This window comes from Lampetra fluviatilis, chromosome 4 (genome assembly GCF_964198595.1).
Source record: "Lampetra fluviatilis chromosome 4, kcLamFluv1.1, whole genome shotgun sequence".
NCBI lineage: Eukaryota > Metazoa > Chordata > Hyperoartia > Petromyzontiformes > Petromyzontidae > Lampetra > Lampetra fluviatilis.
In genome coordinates, this window is record NC_136278.1 from 1133341 (window position 1) to 1152328 (window position 18988).

The window sequence follows — 18988 nt, forward strand, 5'->3', positions numbered from 1 at the left end:
TGGGGAGGGTGGGGCTGCGGTGGAGGTTGGGAGGGGTGGGGCTGGGTGGGGAGGGGCTGGTCACCCGTGGTGCCCTTATAAAACTCAACGTTTAACCTACTCACGCCGGCTTGTGCCCACCCTCACAGTCGGCCATATTTGCGGAATACACCACGCCGCCGTTGACCCTGGCCATTGACCGAGCAACCCAACGTTCCTACCAGCTCCCTCCGCAGGAATGTGTTTTATTTATTACACTCTCCACAATGAACCGAATGATTATTTTGGGTAGTGCAAAACCTACGTGCAATATGCATGCACCATCCTTTATGCATTCGCGCCACGAGGGTTATGGGGGTTAATTGGCCATACTTCACCACACTGGTCTGCTGCCCACATCGTATTTCCATAAAATTGTCTGTGGCTGAGAGTAATGTGGCCTGGTGGCTCAGCGGTAAAGTTCATATCCCGGTTGTGAATTAACTCAGCCCATCATCCCTCTTGGGCCGATAAATGTATTACCACGTTGTGGGTAAGTCAACAATGGTTGTACTATGGAGAGATTCGCTCCCGCCATAGGAATGTGGAATTTACGCCACTGGGCTTTCGGGCCGTGACGAGGATATGAAGTCAATAACAGTGGCTGTCCTTTCTTTTGTTTGGGTCTCTCTCCCCTTCCGTTCCCCACCACAGTAATGTGGAATTTCCACGACAGGAGGTCATGAGCACCAGTGCCTCAATACGCATCGGGAGCGTGACGTCACACTCTTGACTGCAGAGTGATCGAGGCGGGTGCTGGGGCGTTGCGCGTCGTGGTCAGTGCGATTCGTGCCATCATCCAGCAGCTTTCAGTCTTTGATTACAGGGGTCATATTCAGCGCCACGGCGATTTGTTTACCTTTCCTACACCGTGCACTCATGTCGTTGTTTTTGTATTGTGGTGGTGGTTGTTGTAACATTCTGAGCCCCCCCCCCCCCTTACTGGACACAAAGAGCTTCACAGCTCATCGGATTTACTCCCCGCACGCAACGAACGCCGTTGGGGGGGGGGTCAAGGTGACGGGGGTCACGTGAGCGGCCGCGCGTGACGTCACGCCGCCCCCCCCCGCGCGTGACTCGAGGCCGCCGTTGCCCCGGGCGACGCCGTCATGGCGCCCGCGCTCGGCTCCGAGGCGCTCGTCCAGTGCGGGAGGCGTGAAGACGGCGGCGGCGGCAGCGGCGGCAGCAGCGGCGCGCTCACAGGAACATCGCTACGAGTAATGTCGGCACGGCGCCCTTGACCCTCGAGACACGCGCGCGTTGAGGAACTTGCCGGGCGGCGGCGCTTGGCGACATCGGGGGGGGGGGACCCCGTTCTGTCGGGGGGTCCCTGTACTGTTGGGGGGGTCCCCGTCTTGTCGAGGGGGTCCCTGTACTGTTGGGGGGGTCCCCGTCTTGTCGAGGGGGTCCCTGTACTGTTAGGGGGTCCCCGTCTTGTCGAGGGGGTCCCTGTACTGTTGGGGGGGGGGGGGTCCCCGTCTTGTCGAGGGGGTCCCTGTACTGTTGGGGTCACGGAGACGAGAGAGAGACTGAGGCAGGCAGGCAGGGAGGGAGTTTAATTCGACGAAGGTGGAATTCATTGATCGCCGCTGTCGCGTCGCTTTAGTCGCGCGTGCAGCGTCGACCTCCAGGGGTTGTGGTGGTGGTTGTGGTGGTGGTTGTTGTTGTGGTGGTGGTGGTTGTCATCGCCCTGTCGACTGATTGCGCGAGCCGCAAGTTGAACGTGGAGTGTCGCAGCGCGCACCGTCGCCACTCGCGTTCGTCGCTTCACGGTGTGTTTGTGGTGCCGACAACAACAACAACACCACTACCACCACCACCACCACCACGACGTCGTGAGCGTTGTTGGCACGCGATCGTCAACGCCGACCCGCGCACGTGTGCACATGGCGCAGCATCATCGTCACGGCGACATTTCAACACCCACAGCGCCGCGGAACCGCTGATATCGGCGCACGAAGTTCACCGCAGATCGATTATCAGTCGATATGCGCGCACCGTATGTTACCCATCACGAACGTAGGGTGCAGTGCGCGACTTTCATCTTCACTCGCGTCACGGCCACTGGATAATCGTGACATTTAATGAAGAGTTTGTGCAATCGATAGAATCGCGCGAAATCACTGATTTTGCATTGATCGCACAATCACGCGGCACTTAAATCGTCGCACACGTACAGCGGCTTAAGCACCTCCGATTAGCACGGTTGGCTACGTACGGTGCGAACGAAGTCCAACGTGCGTGCGCACATCTTAGAGCAGACCCGAGACACCGCAGGGGGCCACCCCTCACTCCCCTCCCTCGCCACGACGCGGTCCCCGGGACATGCGGGGCCCATGGAGGCACGAGGAGACGTGGGCCCCGTGGGGGGACGAAGAGGACGGGACACGGGGCCCGTGGAGGTGCGAGGAGGAGCACGACCCGGTGGAGGGGACACGGGGACCAGGGAGGGGCAGGGGGAAGGCTCGCACCGGGACCCCAAGGGGAACCGGCGCCCGAGGCCTGACCCTTCTCTCTCCTCGCCCCCGCGGGCCCCGCGTCTCCCCTCGCCCCTCGGGGGTCGCGGCGGCGAGGAGGAGCCACGGACCCCGCGAGGCTCGGGCCCTGGAAGCAGCAGAGGGGGGGAGCGGCGGCGCCGGAGGCGACAGCGGGAGGAGTCCGGGAGGCTGCCCCCACTGGGGCCGGGCACACGGGGAATGCTCACCTCTCCCTACCTGGTACCGAACTGTATTCACTCACGCTGGTATCTCTTATCTCACTTGTGTACTCGCCCTGGTACCGCGTGTGCTCCCCTTAGGACCAGGTTCCGTGCTGTGTGTGCTCACAACTGGCACCGGTATCCCGTGGACTCCGCTGCCATTCTGTCATCAGGGATTGTTTCTGATGAGAGGACCGTGTGGGTCGTGTCGATACATAGAATGATGTCAGTTTACGTGGCGTCTAAATGCAATCGCATCTCAAGACGCTTTAACAAAAAGATACGTCGGAGCAGAAGGCAAACGCGGGAGAGAGGAGAGCAACGCAGCCCGAGTTGACGCAACCAGGGCCCAGCACCACCAACAAGAAACCACGATTCCCAGGGACAGCTTTCCTCAACCAGGGCATCACCAACAATTCCCAGAGCAATCATCGGGGGGCTCATTCACCATCACGTCCCAGGGCATCCATGGCAGACCAGGGCCCATTCACCAACGAATCCCCAAGGGTGTCTCGTGGTGAGCCTCGTTTTTCGACGAATTCGAGGGCGGCTTGAATCGGGAGGTTTTCCCATTTCGTTTGTTCAGCCGGAGCTGAGCAACGGCGAGACAGACGAGGATCGCACAAGGAGCCTGGGACGTCTATCGCTCCCGGCTCCCCCCTGCCTCTTCCAGGCGGCTCCAGGTGGGTGGTGGACAGGGTCCAGGGCTGTAGGGTGAGGGGTAGGTGGGGCAGTTTGCTCCATTCTTCTCAGCCGAGTCGGTCTTGTCTGACATTTTCCCCCGGGCATTCAAAAACACTTAAGTGGCCTTGAACAAGCGCACCGCTCGCTCACAGACCCCATTTACCCCCACAGACAGGGTCCCATTGCCGCTCTTGTCTCTCACCTGTGGAGGTGCACATTTGTGAAGGAGTCCACGCGTCTTTCTGCTCTTGGCTGAAGCTTCATGGTCACAGCCTTGCATGGCCAGAGGCAGTAGCGTGGTTGGCACGTACCCCGGTGGGTGCTGGCCACCCACCCCCTCCCTCTTCGTAGCTTGGTGGCTCGGGCCCGTAGGACCTGATGCAGTCGAACGTCTGCACATTCGATAGCTATGCCGCCGCTTGCTCCTGTTGCTCACCGTCCACCTCCCAGCAGTGAAGTTCTGCTTGTGATGGTCCGTGTGCTGTGCGTGTACGCACAGGGCAGGAGCTGCCTGACATCCGAGCACAGAAGAGCAGGGCGTCTCCTCACGTCCCGCGGTACAGGACCGCACGCCAGTTCGTGTGAGTGAGCACCCGCGCCTCGCAATTCACAGCGTGGCGCCCCGCAGCTTTACAAACAGGCGCATCACTAAGTCTGTTACCTCCAATTAGCACGGTTGGCTATGTACGGTGCAAAATAACGTTCAGCATACATACGTGTTTGTGGGGGGCAAGAGAGTTGGTATCCTGGGGTGTAGCTGAGGGGATAGAACCCGAGGCTGTTTAGTTTTACCTCACGTGATGTGGGATCGCATCCCAGCCTTAGGATTTTTTTTTTATAACGTTTCCCTCGGCTTCAGCATGTTTCCACGGAGCAGCAGTATAGATCGTTACAGCTTGCATGTTCGTACACGGCAGTTGAACACAATCTACACGCACAACTTTAAGGGCACACTTGGGGAAACACGATGTTTTGGACAAGGAGGGTTAGGATGGCAGACGTTCTGCAGATTGAAAAGACTGCAAGAGGTGAAGAGAGTTGATTTCTAAAGCATCACTGATGCCCCCTGCCACAGCTAAGGGATGTATTTTGATGCTGATGCGTGTTGCTGTCCGTGCGAGCAATAGCGAGGATGTGGAGAGTGCCCAGGGAAGCGGCGACTGGAGTCTCGTGCGGGAGTTCTACGCCCGCACCTTCGACTCCTTCCAGGAGGTGAACTCGGCTTTTAAGGTACGACCACAATGCCTCCGTCACACGGGCAGTGTCTGTACAGGGGGTGGCCACGTGGGTCATCGTATGTGTGTATTCGTCAACTCGGCCTCAAGTGAATAGCTGGTGCGATGTGTAAAAATCGGTCAGGTGGGGTTCTGGCCACCCACCCTCTCGTGTGCCGTTCCGGCCCTCATAGGTGCTTGCTAAGAGCACTTGCCCAAACAGTTTGTTAAAGGCTATATGGGAGATATTTGTATTTGTGTGTGTGTGTGTAGAAGGAGCTACACATGGGACTGGATGGAGCAGGAGTCCACATTGCTTTACTCGATGCGGTCTACGATGTCATCCTGTACACGGTCAGCACCGACACTGTGCCGCACCTTTACCCATTCATAAGTTTGTACTAACACTGCGACCCACGACCGCCCCTTTACATATTAATAAGTTTATCAGCAGCAGGATATGAACAATATGAGAGCAGTGTTTGACTGCATCATTGGCCTTGTGGACACTGGCTGTGAGCGTTGGCGCGTGGCGTGGGCGCACGCTGTATAACGCGCTGTGCACGTTGCGCTGTGAAGCTGACCGCGCGCGTTGTTCTGCACCGCAGCCCGCAGAGGTGCAGAAGGCCGCGCTGAAGGGAATCATCAACAGCCTGCTGCGCGAGTGGAGGGGGTGAGTTGGGGGTGTGATAGGAGTGGGTTGAGCACGTGACGTTGCGCGTGTGCGCGAGTGGAGACCTTTTACGCTGCTAATTTGTGGAATGCACCCCTGTCAACCCATACAGTTTACCCGTATTCATGTACAGGGAAACTTCGTTTTCAGGTCTATTCGGCGTACAGCTGTTTCAATACAGGCAACATTTGTTTCGTCTATTTGTGTTTCTCCCTTGTGATGGGACTTTGTAGGATGAACGTTGAGATTTATAAGGGCACAAGGTGACCAATAAGGTCTGAATTAGTCTCTAATAAGGTAGGCATTGATAAGGGGTTGACAGGTATGGGGATGTGCAGGCCCCTTCAAAAGGTGCACGCTGAACGATCGTGAATTTACAAGCGCAGTGTGTGCTGCAGTGATTCACGATTTGCTGCGGAGGATTGTGTGTTACTGCATTTGCACGCAATCCTGTTAGCTTTGGGCAATCATGATATATACTGCAACGTTTATAATCCCAATGCTTTAAAGACGACGGAAATGGCACTGTCACCTGTTTTTACCCACCGTTTCAGACCGAGGACTAAAGATGATTTACGAGCGTACTTCATCCTGTTGCAGGTGCGACCAACCTCCCTGTCTGTGTTGTGGGTACTTGGCTCAGTCGATCTGGTCAAATTATGAGTGCCATACATTTACATCCTGTTCACTAGTAGGATATGTTTTTTGGAAAGGTTTATACATTTCTATCCATTCTGTACAGTTTCCAAACAAAATTTCATTTGAATAAACTGTACATGTCCATATACGGCCACCTTTTTCCAATCCACCGATGTATGCGGGACCTGCCTCTCCCTTTCACTGCCGCACCCGCCAAACGCCCAGAATCCAGTTTCGACACGGGTAGCACGTGTGCCATTGCAGCTCTCCGATGTGCTTTCGGGTCGCTCGGCATGTTGTCCAACGTTTTGCTGCATGTACCACATTGGGGAGCTACTCAGCGCAACCACTATACAGCACAACCGCTATAAAGCACAACCTCTATACAGCACCGCCACACCTACGAAAACCTATGCGGTACATGTTGAATGTTTAACGGCACCTCCTCTATCTCTGCTTCTGCCTTGCCCCCCACGGCGCCCAGAACCCACAGTTTGGACAGAGTAGCACGTGTGTCATTTTTGCGCACGTGCTGCGCCAGGTGTCGGCACTGCTGCTCCCTGAGCAGCGCACACTCGTGCAGTGGCTGCACCGGTGAGTTTTCCCATCTCAAAACCAGAGGCCACACAACCCACATGACACGCGCGCAGCCACTCGAAAATAATAGTTTTCTTGCTAACTAATTTCTTGCTCAAATTAACAATGTGAAGCTTTTTTTCATCAGTTTGCAGCCTGGAGCCAGTGGTGTAAATGTCTTATTCCCCTGGTAGCTGTGAGTCTATCCACAGTTGCAAGAATTAATCTTTTAAATTTAAAATCGATCGAAAATCTATAATCGAATCCAGTTCAATCTCCGTGATAATTGACCCAATTGGCACATGAGAACATTCAATCCGTGCAACGTTGCCAATTTGATCGGTCACGTGACTGCCCATCACGTAGAAAAAACCCATACAGCCCTTTTGTCATTCCGCTGCTGGATTAAGGTCTCACTCCAACATGTCAGTTGTGGGACTCGTTTGACTAAAGTTCATCAAGCTGGTCAGTATGTGGTTGGTGAAGGCTGATGAATCAAAAACGAATATTCTCATATTTCTGCATGTAATGTTTTGATAACGCTAAAAAACGTGACATTAACAGCCCTACCGCTGTTGCAGCAGCTACGGGATCTGGAAAAGAGGGTAGAAAGCCTTGATAGGGAGGTGTGGTGAGGTCCAACGGCTTTGGCCACGGTGACGTCTCAACCTCGAGTGCCGGTGTTGCGTGCGATGGCAGGTTGCACATCTCGCGGTTCCGGGCGTTGCTCGGGCAGCTGCACGCGCTGGTGACGCTGCGCATGAGCCAGGACGAAGGTGCTCAGCTCCCGCCGCCGGCCAAGAGCAGCTGGTGGATCCCGGCTGCCGTGCGCGTCACGGCCCTGCTCTGTCAGTTCCTCCACGCGCCGTGCTCAGCTAGAGCCTGCCACACACACACCAGCGTGCAGTCCGTCGCAGTGCACAGCACTGGACATGCTCGCACCATCCGGAATATACCCACACTGTATTGTCCCACACTGCCCCGACCCACACTGCCCCGACCCACACTGCCCTGACCCAAACTGCCCCGACCCACACTACCCCGACCCACACTGCACCGACCAACTCTTCACCCAGCCACAATGCACAACCACACTACCGTGCCGACCTTCATAGGTCTTCGTTAATGGCACTTACCCCAACAGTCTGTTAAGGCTATATAGGGGATCTTTGTTTTTGTATTGTGTGTGTGTCAGATGCAGCCAATGTGCTGGGTGCATCCCCTCGGCTGCCCTACTCCGAGTTCTACAATTCTTCTCTCGACCACGTGGACCTGACCCAGGAGTACCTTGCTTGGCAGTGCAACCCACGTGCCAAAAGGTGCCACTACCCCCCCCCCCCGCATGGCCCACCACACAGGCATCAAAGACAAAGATCCCTCATATGGCCTGAACAGACTGTTGGGGCAAGTGCTGTTAGCGAGCACCTATGAAGGCCAGCTCGGAGCACTAGGGGGTGGGTGGACAGCACCATGCCCAGCCACCTTTGTGTCCCTAGTGGCAATGTTTACACACTGCACTAGGTTCTCATTTGAGGCTGAGTTGACCTAGGGGAGGCCCAGGACCGGTTCAGATAATCGTCACTGGTGTTGGCCGTGAGCGGGAATCGAACTTGGGTTCCCGGGTTCATAGCGGAGCGGAGCGCTAACCGCTGCACTACCGCTCCCCACAGGCATCAACAACAACAACCGCCATTCGCCACTAAGTAGCGGTGACATCACCACGACGCTTGTGCCAGGCCATGTGCACCTTGAGGCCACGTGAAATGTCGAACGCCCGCTGGCAGGAGGTCACGGGGCAGACCCAGGTGCCACAGGTCGACTGACTGAGATAACTGAGATGACTGGCTGATGCACCACCTGTGCCCCCTACTGTGCCAACTTGCTGTGCTTTAGCTACCCGGCGCTCCGCTCGTTGTTGTGAGCGTCGCTCCTCCGCCCTCCGTTGTTGTTGGAGGGCGACTGCCTCCAACTGCCCAGTAGCGTCCTTCACGAGCCTCCTCCACAGAGGCCGATCTTGAAGCCGCTGGTACCAGTCATCGGCAAGTCCACTCAGATCCACGTCCTCCTGTACCACATCACTCCATCTCTTCTCTAGCCCGTGCCACACCCGTTTAGCCCCCTCGATCCGGCCGAACAGGCATCGCCACACTACACACACACACGGTAGTTGATAATGATGTAAGAAGCAAAGATATGTGATGCGATGCGTTAATTGTTGAGTGGTGTCGTGGGTGAGGGTAATGAGAGTGGAGTCGTGAGGTGTGATAGTGGTGTGGTGGGTGAGGATAATGAGATCGGTGTCGGCATGTAAGGTGTTCGTTACGGTCGTGCGAGTGGTGCTGTGGTGCTGTGACAGTGGTGCAAGGATGGTGAGTGGTGTGGTGGAGACCGGTAGTGTAGGTGGCAAGAGTCGTGCAATGATGAAAGTGGTGCGGTGCTAATCGATGAGAGTGCTCAGGTGGTGTAGAGTGAGTCTAGTGAGGACTGGTGAAATGATGTGCAAGTTAAGGGCAGTTTAGTGAGGGTAATGTGGTGCTGTGCTCCGGCAGGTTCTCATTTTGCCAGTTTCCATGGATGCTGTCCATCCACGCCAAGAAGGCCATCATCCAGCAGGACTCGGAGCAGCAGATGGTCACCATGGCCAGGGTGTGGTGGCACACACTTCCATGTCTCTCACGTGTTAATTTACCTAAAATCACTTAGTTGCATTTCATGTTGAGCATTTCCACTGCAGTGTACAACACTGCATGACGGTAGAAGTCTGTTATGCTCTGTGGTAGTGGCAAAGGTTGCGACCATTTTGGCCTTGTCATCATTTTGAATGTGTCCATCACGTTTGTCCTGCGTGTTAGAGTACTTCGTTTAAAAATGTAGCGGAACTGTAAATGTATCACGGCGCTGTGCTTGTGTGTCGCTGGTGCTGCTGGTGATTTGCCGGGGTCGTGCAACCAGCGCAGCGTGGTGGAGCGCGTGTCTCGCCGGGAGCGGCCCGACGTCGACTCGCTGTTCCTCACCCTGAGAGTGCGACGTGCACACCTCGTGGTCGACTCACTCAGCGAGGTTCCGGCACACCAACTACCACGGCAGCACACCAACTACCACGGCAGCACACCAACTACCACGGCAGCACACTGCCACTAGTGACATACCAACACCAGCAACGCAACCACCAATGAACCACCAGCAGCACACCACCACAATCATACCATCACCACCCGCACACCGCTACAAACACGACAGCACACGGACACCAATACACCAGCATGATACCATCCGTACACCATAATATGACCGTATAACAACACCAGCACACCACCAGAACACTGCCAGCAATTACATTAGCACACGCCCACGAATACACCACCACTACCACCACACCGCCAGCAGTACACCACCACTACCACACCATCCCCTCCAGCATGCACCAGCACAACACGACTGCGGCACTCTGGCACGTGCACTGTGACGTGAGAGAGGGTGTACTTCGTCGGGGTGGTCGGTGATTCGTCACAAAGCTAGTGGGTGTATACGTATGTATGTTGAACTTCTTTCGCACCGTACGTAGCCAACCATGCTAATTAGGAGGTGCGGGGGAGAAGGAGAACAAACTAAACACACTCCTGGCCCGCCCTTGCTGCAGCTGGCGCGCAAGCGTGCCGAGCTGAAGAAGAAGCTGCGCGTGGAGTTTGTGGGCGAGGTGGGGCTGGACATGGGCGGCCTCACCAAGGAGTGGTTCCTGCTGCTCATCCGACAGGTCCTGCGCCCTGACTACGGTGGGTGATTGCCGACCTCCAGCTGAAGTTGACAACTCGAATGCGGCTGCGTGTGCTGCCAGCCGCACCGCCCCCTCCTCGTTCGCCGTGTTCGCCTCGTCGGTGTTCGTTAACGGCACTGGCCCCAACGGCTCGATCAATTTGCTGCTATAGATTTTCAAACGATGATCCACTTTACACCATTGGTACCTCATTTGCCAGTAAAAAATATTATTAAAAACCAAATATCATATTTTTTATTGGCAAATGAGGTACCAATGGTGTAAATGCTTACCCCGAGCTCTCATACTCTGATGGTGCATTGTCTTTGAGTTGTGCACCTTTTGGCGTCATCTGGTCCAACCCATGTGAGACTAGGCTCTAAGGAAAGCTGTCTCGGGTGTGGACCAATCAACTTCAAGGACAGTGCATACATTATCAGAGTTGTGTTTTTTGTTTGCATTATGACTACAGGTATTGTGATCAATGCAAACATGACTCCTCGTAAAAAAAAGGTGTCAGTTTTGTTGCCAGATAGAAGGGTAACAAACCAATTATCATGATCCACTTTGTTGAGCTATAATTTGTGGCCAGGTCACTTCTGAAAAAGATGTTAATAGCTCAGTGGGCTTTAACTGGTAAGATAAAAATAATTTAGTTAAATTTGTATATTTTTTAAAGCTTTATAGCTCATCGGATTCCTCGCGTGTCAATAAATATTCTGATTCTGAATGCTATCATCGGGGGATCTTTGTCTTTGTGTCCCTGACGGTTGCATGCAGGAATGTTCGTGTACCACAGGGAGGCACGCTGCTACTGGTTCCGCAGCTTCAACTGCGACAACTACTCGGAGTTCTCTCTCATTGGGACCGTATCTTTGCGGAAAGGGAGGGATCACATAAACACTTTTACATTTTGTAAACATATAATGATATATATATACGAGAGCTCACAAAACTGTGGCGCATTCTTGCATGCACGTAGAGTTAGGTAGCCGTGTTCACCGTGTTTCATTCTACACACGGGTGAGTAAACCTTTGGCATTGGGGGGCTAAAGGTCAAGCTTAAAAATGTCCTGGCTTGGCATGGGCATTGCTGGTTTTGTAATAGGCTGTCCCATTGTCCAGAAGCGTTTGAAAAGTTCGGGATTTTGTCACCGATTTATAATATTCTGGCCTCATGCTCCAACAATGGCACTGCAAAGGGGTGGGGCTACCTAAGCAGTGGGCGGAGTTATCTGCAGAAAAGGTGGGGCCTGTGAACAGCAAGCACGGCCAGTGGCAGAAACAGCAAGGCCACGTACTGTGGGCAGGACTAGCGATCGAGTGGGCGTGGCTATGTAGAAGTCGGCGGGGCTTACGTCGGGGCTGCCAGCTCACAACGTGTCCTGGTGGAGCCTCCCAGGAATTTGTTAGCCGCAGCTATCGTGGAAGGCCAGAGTTCCAGCTTTGATTATTCCTCGTTAACCGAAAGTTCCTACCTCAGCTGATGGGGCTCGCTGTGTACAACAGCATACCCCTGGACCTTCACTTCCCGCTGTGCTGCTACCGCAAGCTACTGAGCCCGCCGCTGGCGCCCAGCGAGCCCGGCGTGCCCGTGGGGCTCTGCGCGCTCACGCTCGGCGACCTGGGCTGCGTCATGCCGGTACCGCGCGCCCCACGCGCAAACGGCACGTCCCTAGCGCGTCGTTAAACCGCTCGCGCTGCGGGGCTGTGTGGCAACATTCCACCATGGGTGCCCCGTCTCTCGCATTGGCACGTTGCTTAAGTTAAAACACATGAATGCATTTGGTGTGATGTTGGAGTGATATGTGATGGTGTGCTGGGCCTCAATCCACTCTGATGTCGGTGTGGCTTGTGACGCTGTACCTCGTGTCATTGTGGTGATGGTCCTGTTGGTGTGGAGTGTGATGGTGTTATATTGGCTATCACCGCCCTCCATGATGAAGTCTGTTGCCCTGTACCATCGCCTCCCAGGAGCTGGCACGCGGGCTGCAGGAGCTGCTTCTGTACGAAGGCGACGTGGAAACAGACATGTGTGCTACCTTCCAGGTGATCTTTCTCCCCTTCCTCCCCGCACCTCACCCTGTAATCACCCTCATTCACCAATTCACCACCCACACCAACTCACCCCGCTTACCTGCCTTGCACTCACCCTTACTGCCAGGTTTCAAGCGATGAGTTTGGTTCTGTGAGAAGTCACGAGCTGTGTCCAGGAGGTGCCTCCATCCCTGTCACCAATCTGAACCGAGACGGTGAGTGGAGTCGTTCCAGGGCTGGGTGGTGTAACTTTGAAGGTTAGGAAGGGTTGATGTGGTGGAATAGACATGTTGATATGTGTCTGTCATGGGCCACGTGATACGCAGTTGAGCTGTTCGTGTGCTAAGTAGTAGTGGTTATGTGCAGTCGTTGTAGGCACGCAATGTCAGCTGACAATCGTGGAGTTGACTTTCTAGGCAATGGATTTCAAAAGTTGCTGCTTGGGCTTGTACGCACAATCATAGACATTTTCTTAAGACTGCATTAGGTATTACATGAATAAATTAGCGGATTATGCTGAGTGCCGGTGAATCTCACATTCATATTTCGTTGAATACCAGTTCAAGACAAGGGAAGAAACTTTTCATCAGTGGTGACCCTTTAGCTTGGGTTGTTAGCATTTGCTTCGTGGTTAGAGTTACGTGCACCGATATAAAATCCGGGTTGGCTGGAAATTAGTTGTATTAGTTGTGTGAAGTCCTCGGTGGCAATGCAGCTTAGCATTGTTTCTGGACACTTTACCAGAATACCCGAGACTCATGACGATGCTTCATTTGCCTCTGGACCATCAGTGCTCGCGTGTCCCCAATAGTGCTGTGAATGTGTGTGAACCCCCAGAGTTTGTGGCCATGTACGTGGATTACCTTCTCAACACGTCGGTGTGCCAGCGGTTCGCTGCCTTCTACCACGGCTTCCACAGCGTGTGCACCTCTCCGGCACTCGCAGTGCGTACACAGCGAGCGTGCGCGCACCCACACACACACACACAAGCTGTGTGTACACATACGTACATGCCGAGTGTGCACGCACGTACGCCTGTGTATACACGCACAGCCACCTGTTTCCACGTACTTTAAAACTCACTTGTTCATTATTCACCCTCACACACCCGCACGCTCACCTTTCATCCATGCATGCACACCTCCGTGTTGTATGAACCGCCATAGCGTGCACATACCTCTCTGTGTGGTCAGTAATCGGAGGAAGGAGACTTCTGTGGACCTTTGTAGAAGCCCCGTGTACTCCTTTAGAGAGGCCCTGTCGCGGATATCCACATACATGGGCCGCATACACTTTACGTACACACGGGGCTGTGCACACCCGTGCGTCGGCTTGCAGATGTTGCGTGCGGAGGAGGTGGAGACGCTCGTGTGCGGCTCCGCGACCCTGGACCTCCGGGCCCTGCAGTCGGCCACCGAATATGAGGGCTACACCGCCAGCGACCCCACCGTGCGGTGCGTCACACTCACCAACTCGTCACACTCACCGACTCGCCGCACATTATGAACACTCACTCACACACCGACTCACCATCACTCGCCATCGCATTGACTCATCCGCACACCGATTCACCATCAGCCACAAACGCATTGACTCACCCACAGACTGTCGCAGCCTGCACTCGCCCCCACACACTGACTTGAGAGGGGCAAGGTAGGAGAGCGTGAGTGGAGTAGAGCGATGTGAGAGGGGAGAGGTGGGCAGAGGTGAGTCCGTGGAGGATCCTGAAGGTGATGATGCTCTACGGCTGTGCCTGCCATCTAGGTATTTCTGGGAGGTGGTGCACGAATTCGCCCTCGACCTGCAGAAACGCCTCCTGCACTTTGCGACGGGAAGCGACCGGGTGCCAGTGGGTGGTGTGCAGGAGCTGCACTTCAAGATTTCGCGCATCCACGTGCCCACCGACTGGTAGGTACCCCCCCCCCACAGTGCATCCACGTGTCCACTGACTGTGCTATGAACCCGTCAACCTAAATTTGATTCTGGGCCACTGCTAACATCAGTGGCTAGTGATTATCTAAAACTGGATCAGGGCCTCCTATAGGTTGACTCGGCCCTAAATTAGTCCCCGGTGCCTTATGTAAACGTCTGTTTGGTGGAGAAAAAGACGGACGGGCATAGTGCTGGCCACACCACCTCCTCCACGCACCGTGCTGCCCTCCATAGATGCTCCCTAGAAAGCACGTGCCGCTGTTGCCTAACGAAGGGCTACACGGGGGATCTGTGCGTTTGTTTTGTGTGAGCGCAGGCTGCCCGTGGCGCACACGTGCTTTAATCAGCTGTGCCTGCCCCCCTACCGCTCTCGCCGCTCCCTGCGGACCAAGCTGTGCATCGCCATCTCCAACTCGGAGGGCTTCGGCCTCGAGTGACCGACCAAGAGGCGTCTCGGAAGCTAGTGCCTGGATGGGCGGCCTCCACGCCTGGACGGTATTACGGCGCCACGTTGTGTGCGGCGATGGGCAGCGATGGGCAGCGCAGAAACATTCGCCGGTTTTGCCGAATCGTGTTTCTTACGCTCCCTCGTCTACGCCGTCTGCCTCCACCGGCCCGCACTGGGCAGCATTGTGGGCAAAGGCCCGTGGGCCCCCAGTACAGTTGCACGGCCTGAGCACTCGACAGTTCATGCCGCTGCGGACCACCATCGCGATGGTGTGTTGAAGTTCAGTAGTGTCTGGTTGTGTTGCAGTAAAACCCCGCTGCCCGTCCCAGTGGTCCCGTAGCTATTTTGTATAAACTCCCTCACTACCCCCCGTGTTTTACTCGGGTAGAGCGGTGCTGCGGTGGTTCGTGCACCGCTCTAGTTACCCAGCGACCAGAGTTCAATTCCCGGCCATGACCAACGTCCGTTGCGAGCGATGTCCGAACCGGTGCTTGGCCCCCACTTCGCCAACCCGCACTGACCAGCGTGGTGAAGTATGGTCAAACGATCCCCATGAATGACGTGGCATGGGGAGGCCTTTTAGCCAGCAGTAAGGACAGTACGTGGGTTATTCGTGTGGCTATCAAACCACAAATGCTACACTAAGGCGTAGAGTGACAAAGCCCTGTAAATAATGTATTTTCCGAAACACAGTTTGCAAATATATTAACGTATAATTATATATATAAAAGATAAATAGTTGCCGCTTTGAAGATACAGAGGTCAGTGATGAAACACGCTCGTCTCTTCTTCACACTGGGAATGTTACATTGTGCTTTTCACTTGTAATCTGGCAAAGCGTGAGTACAGGAGGCATGCCAAGTGAACTTTGTTGCCACCTCTAATAAACTTGTGGTTGTCATGTCGGTGTCCACGTAGACCCTTTTTTTTTTACATTACAAGTCCTACTTGGCCACGAGTAAGGGGAAGGTTCACCCACACCTGCTGCCTTGATGATTACCCCAGCTGCTGCTGCTGCGAGGCACAGGTAACACAACCTCGAGATGCTTGCCGCCTTTGGCTGACGCAGGCTTTGGATGCTGCTATCGGATGCGACTGATCGGATGATCTCGAGTGGAAGAGGCAGCTTAGGTGGCGACGAGTGGGGACGCCGCGTGTGAACTCGTCACGCCAGACGAGGCCTCATGCAGATTAGCGACGGGGCACGGCGACGGGAGCCCTTCTGCTGCCGGGGAGCTGTGGCGCCTCGCGTACGGGTCGCCGGGCCACGGCAACGTTGTACGGATCGTGCGGACGCTTCCGCCAGACTGAAAGAGTGTTACAAATAGGGATGGTTTAGATGTCCAGCTGTAATTGTCAAAAGATTATTTCAAGAGTTTTCGGGTCATTTCCAGGGCACGCTGCGAAATTCTTTTTGAGAAGTCTGCCTATTGCCGACGGAAGAGTGGCAGTCACTGGTGGTTCTCGCCTTGACGACTTTGATGCAATGACAAGAAAAAAACCACGCTAGATTACAAAAAATATCCGTTGCATTAAACTCGCTGAGCCTGCAAATTAAGCCGTGAACGTGCAAAGATGCAGACCCCCGTGGGGACTCCCCAACATTTCGGGAGCTTATCGGTAACCGCTGGCCACACGCGTGAGCCGCGTGCGCGTCCCCGGTGAGAATTCAAAGTGACCCCATCCCACGTCCACCGCTGACTCCGCCAGTGCAGGCTTCGTGGAATCTGGGTCGAGCTCCGTGGCACGAACCCCACACCATGACCCCCGCCTCATGTCTGCCGCTCGGCGTCGTGGGGTTCGTGAAGTTGGGAGCCAGACCGAGGCACCCCGCGGGGGTGTCTGTGTGAGCCAGGTGTCTGTGTGAGCCAGGTGTCTGTGTGAGTGTGGGGAGCGGTGGCGCAGCGGTTAGCACGCTCACGGTCAACACCAGTGACGATTATCTCAACCGGTCTTGGGCACCCCCCTCCCCCCATCGACTCAGCTTCAAAAGAGTATCTGGTACAGTGTGTAAATATCGCCACTGGGGAGATTTATGTGCTCGCTAACAGCACTTATCCCAACAGTCTGTTAAGGCTATCAGGGTGATCTTTGTCTTTGTGTTTTGCATCCGGTGCGTCTTGCGCTAGGTGTGTGTGTGAGACTCGACGCGCACGACTTCAATGTGGACGACTAGAACCGTCTGGTGACTTCACGTGCGAGACGGAGCCGCACTTCATCTTCCACGGCATCGGCTCCATGGTCAAGAAGCTGCTGCGCTTGACCCTCAAGTGACCGTGGCAGGGCAGCCCGAGCACCCCCCCCCTCCCTCCCCCCCTCAAGCCCATCTCGCCCACCAGGGGGCCGTCTGTCCCCAGGCTGGCCTTGCGGTGTGCGGACTCTATGGATGGGCGTCTGGGCGGGAGGGTTGAAGTACTTTGTAGCAGCAGCAGCATGTCGAGTGACACAACCAGACGCACACAGTCGTGCACAGTCACACACGGGCAGCGCCGAGTCACCAACAGTCACGACACACGAGGAGTCACGAACACGGGGGAAGACGCACGGCCACACACACACAGTGGCAGTCACACACGGTCACACACACAGGCAGTCTCGCACGGAGTCACAACTCACGCACACGCGGCCCCGCACCGAAGCCCGGCAAGCAGGAGCTGTACACGTGCACATACCTCACTGCTACAGCCGTGCACACGTGGGGGGGTAAAGTGCTGCTTGTGAGCGCCTATTAAACGTCGGAAACGGTGCACACATGGGTGGTGTGGCAAGCACCACGCCCGGCCGCCTTTGTCTCCCCAGTGCTGGCTGATGTTTACACACGGCACCGGGTGCTCATTTAATGCTAATTAGACCACACACCACGACTGTGTACAACACCGGGCATGGAACCCAATTATATCGATCATTGCAAGCGAATGCGTCGATTATTTCATCTAAAAATGGCTGTGTGTACGATGTTCAAGGTGAGGACATCTCGGTCGGGATTTTATTCAACACCAAAGACAAATATCCCATGTGGCCTTTACAGGCTTTAAGTAAGTGATGTTAGCGAACACCTAATAAGGCCGACAGGGCCTACGACGGGGTGGGTTCCCAGTGTCACGCCTGGCCGCCTTTGTCTCCCTAGTGGCGATGGTTCCGCACCGCACCAGGTTCTCATTTGAGGCCGAGTCGACCTCGGGGAGGACCAGGACCGGTTCAGATAATCGTCACTGCTGTTGGCCATGAGCTGGAGTTGTCGGGTCCGTAGCTCTGCGCGTTAATCACTGCACTGCCGCTCCCCCACATCCCTTCCCGAACGCTGGAACCTTCTAGAAGTTGCTCTAAACCCCCACCACCCCTCTCGTGTCTCCGCCAACCCCCTGCCTCCTGTGGGCCAGCGATTACCAGTAACTCATTTATGCGTTTTGTTTACGGGACAATCCTTACTAATTAGCTGTGTCGGGTAGTTGGTGGGTTTAACGACATTTTTACGCGATCTGATCCAACATTTTGTTTTTATTACGCGTAAATTCTCTACCCTACCGAATTCCACGTTTCTCGTCTCAGTCGAGTCGGGCGTAAACCAATGCTGGTGGGAGACTACCAGCGTCGTAGAGGCCAGGATCCCCTTCCCTCTCCGATACATAACGGGGTTCCTCCTCGTTGGACGTGAAACTATACAGAACGCAACGCAGAACAATCGTTAACAAAACTACAGCGCCCTGCTGCAGAAAGCAATACTCGGCTTGCAACACGTTCAGGCAAATTCGCATTCCCTTCTTACAGTGGCGGATTACGCGAGTGCGGGGCCTGTAGCATATGTTATAAAGGAGCCCTAAAAACACATTAAAACATTTTTTACTTGCACAGTAAAGTAATTGTATATTTTCATTAGCTATACAGCCAGACAATACAACTCGCTAACCTTAAACATCCAGTCGTTCATAAAAGTTGAAGGTAGTATATAGTACTAAAGTGCAGAATCACTGAACTGGAATTGATAGATTTCGATTTAAAGCTTTCGTGACTGCAGGGATTCATCTTCTTGGTTCTTTCGGTAAAGTCACGTAGAAGGGAAGTAATAAAATAATAAAAATAAAACATAATTCTCACGACGTTTCGGCCACAACGCAAGCAGCCGTCTTCAGGTGGATAACAGGTATGTCAAGTAGACAGAGTCTGAATGGCACGATCCAGGCTTGGAGCGACTATTTATGCTGCAGATATATCGCATATCTGCATTTGCCATAAATATGCTAAATTCCTCTTGATATGCAAATTATTTTGTCAAGACGCTCTTCGCCCCTCCATCCCAGCATAAATAGTCGCTCCA

At 54.5% G+C, this 18988-nt stretch overlaps 1 protein-coding gene across 2 annotated transcripts; it reads left to right on the forward strand.

Moving 5' to 3' along the window:
- The first annotated feature begins 1364 nt into the window (after window positions 1-1364).
- Window positions 1365-18980, forward strand: HECTD2 (HECT domain E3 ubiquitin protein ligase 2). Of its 2 annotated transcripts, XR_013636570.1 has the most exons (22): window positions 1365-2735; window positions 3303-3399; window positions 3900-3981; window positions 4528-4630; window positions 4888-4968; window positions 5223-5287; window positions 5842-5887; window positions 6411-6520; window positions 7202-7350; window positions 7698-7821; window positions 9052-9148; window positions 9455-9562; window positions 10143-10275; window positions 11037-11125; window positions 11740-11898; window positions 12231-12305; window positions 12421-12508; window positions 13131-13237; window positions 13632-13747; window positions 14058-14201; window positions 14542-14720; window positions 16803-18980. XR_013636570.1 is itself a non-coding variant. In XM_078855294.1 (21 exons), exons 1-21 carry the CDS (start codon window positions 2355-2357, stop codon window positions 14660-14662), a joined length of 2475 nt encoding a protein of 824 aa, XP_078711420.1. In that variant the 5' UTR covers window positions 1365-2354; the 3' UTR covers window positions 14663-15574. The 2 variants fall into 2 exon arrangements, 1 of the variants encoding a protein (XP_078711420.1); XM_078855294.1 differs by lacking the exon at window positions 16803-18980 and having other exon boundaries at window positions 14542-15574.
- The last annotated feature ends 8 nt before the right edge of the window (window positions 18981-18988 follow it).

Bases quoted from the DNA above. Each gene is read 5' to 3' on its own strand.
- HECTD2 (XM_078855294.1), top strand. From the start codon at position 2,355: ATGGAGGCACGAGGAGACGTGGGCCCCGTGGGGGGACGAAGAGGACGG. The intron at 4,969-5,222 runs GTCAGCACCGAC...TCTGCACCGCAG, and splicing joins ACGATGTCATCCTGTACACG to CCCGCAGAGGTGCAGAAGGC. The intron at 5,288-5,841 runs GTGAGTTGGGGG...CCACCGTTTCAG, and splicing joins CTGCTGCGCGAGTGGAGGGG to ACCGAGGACTAAAGATGATT.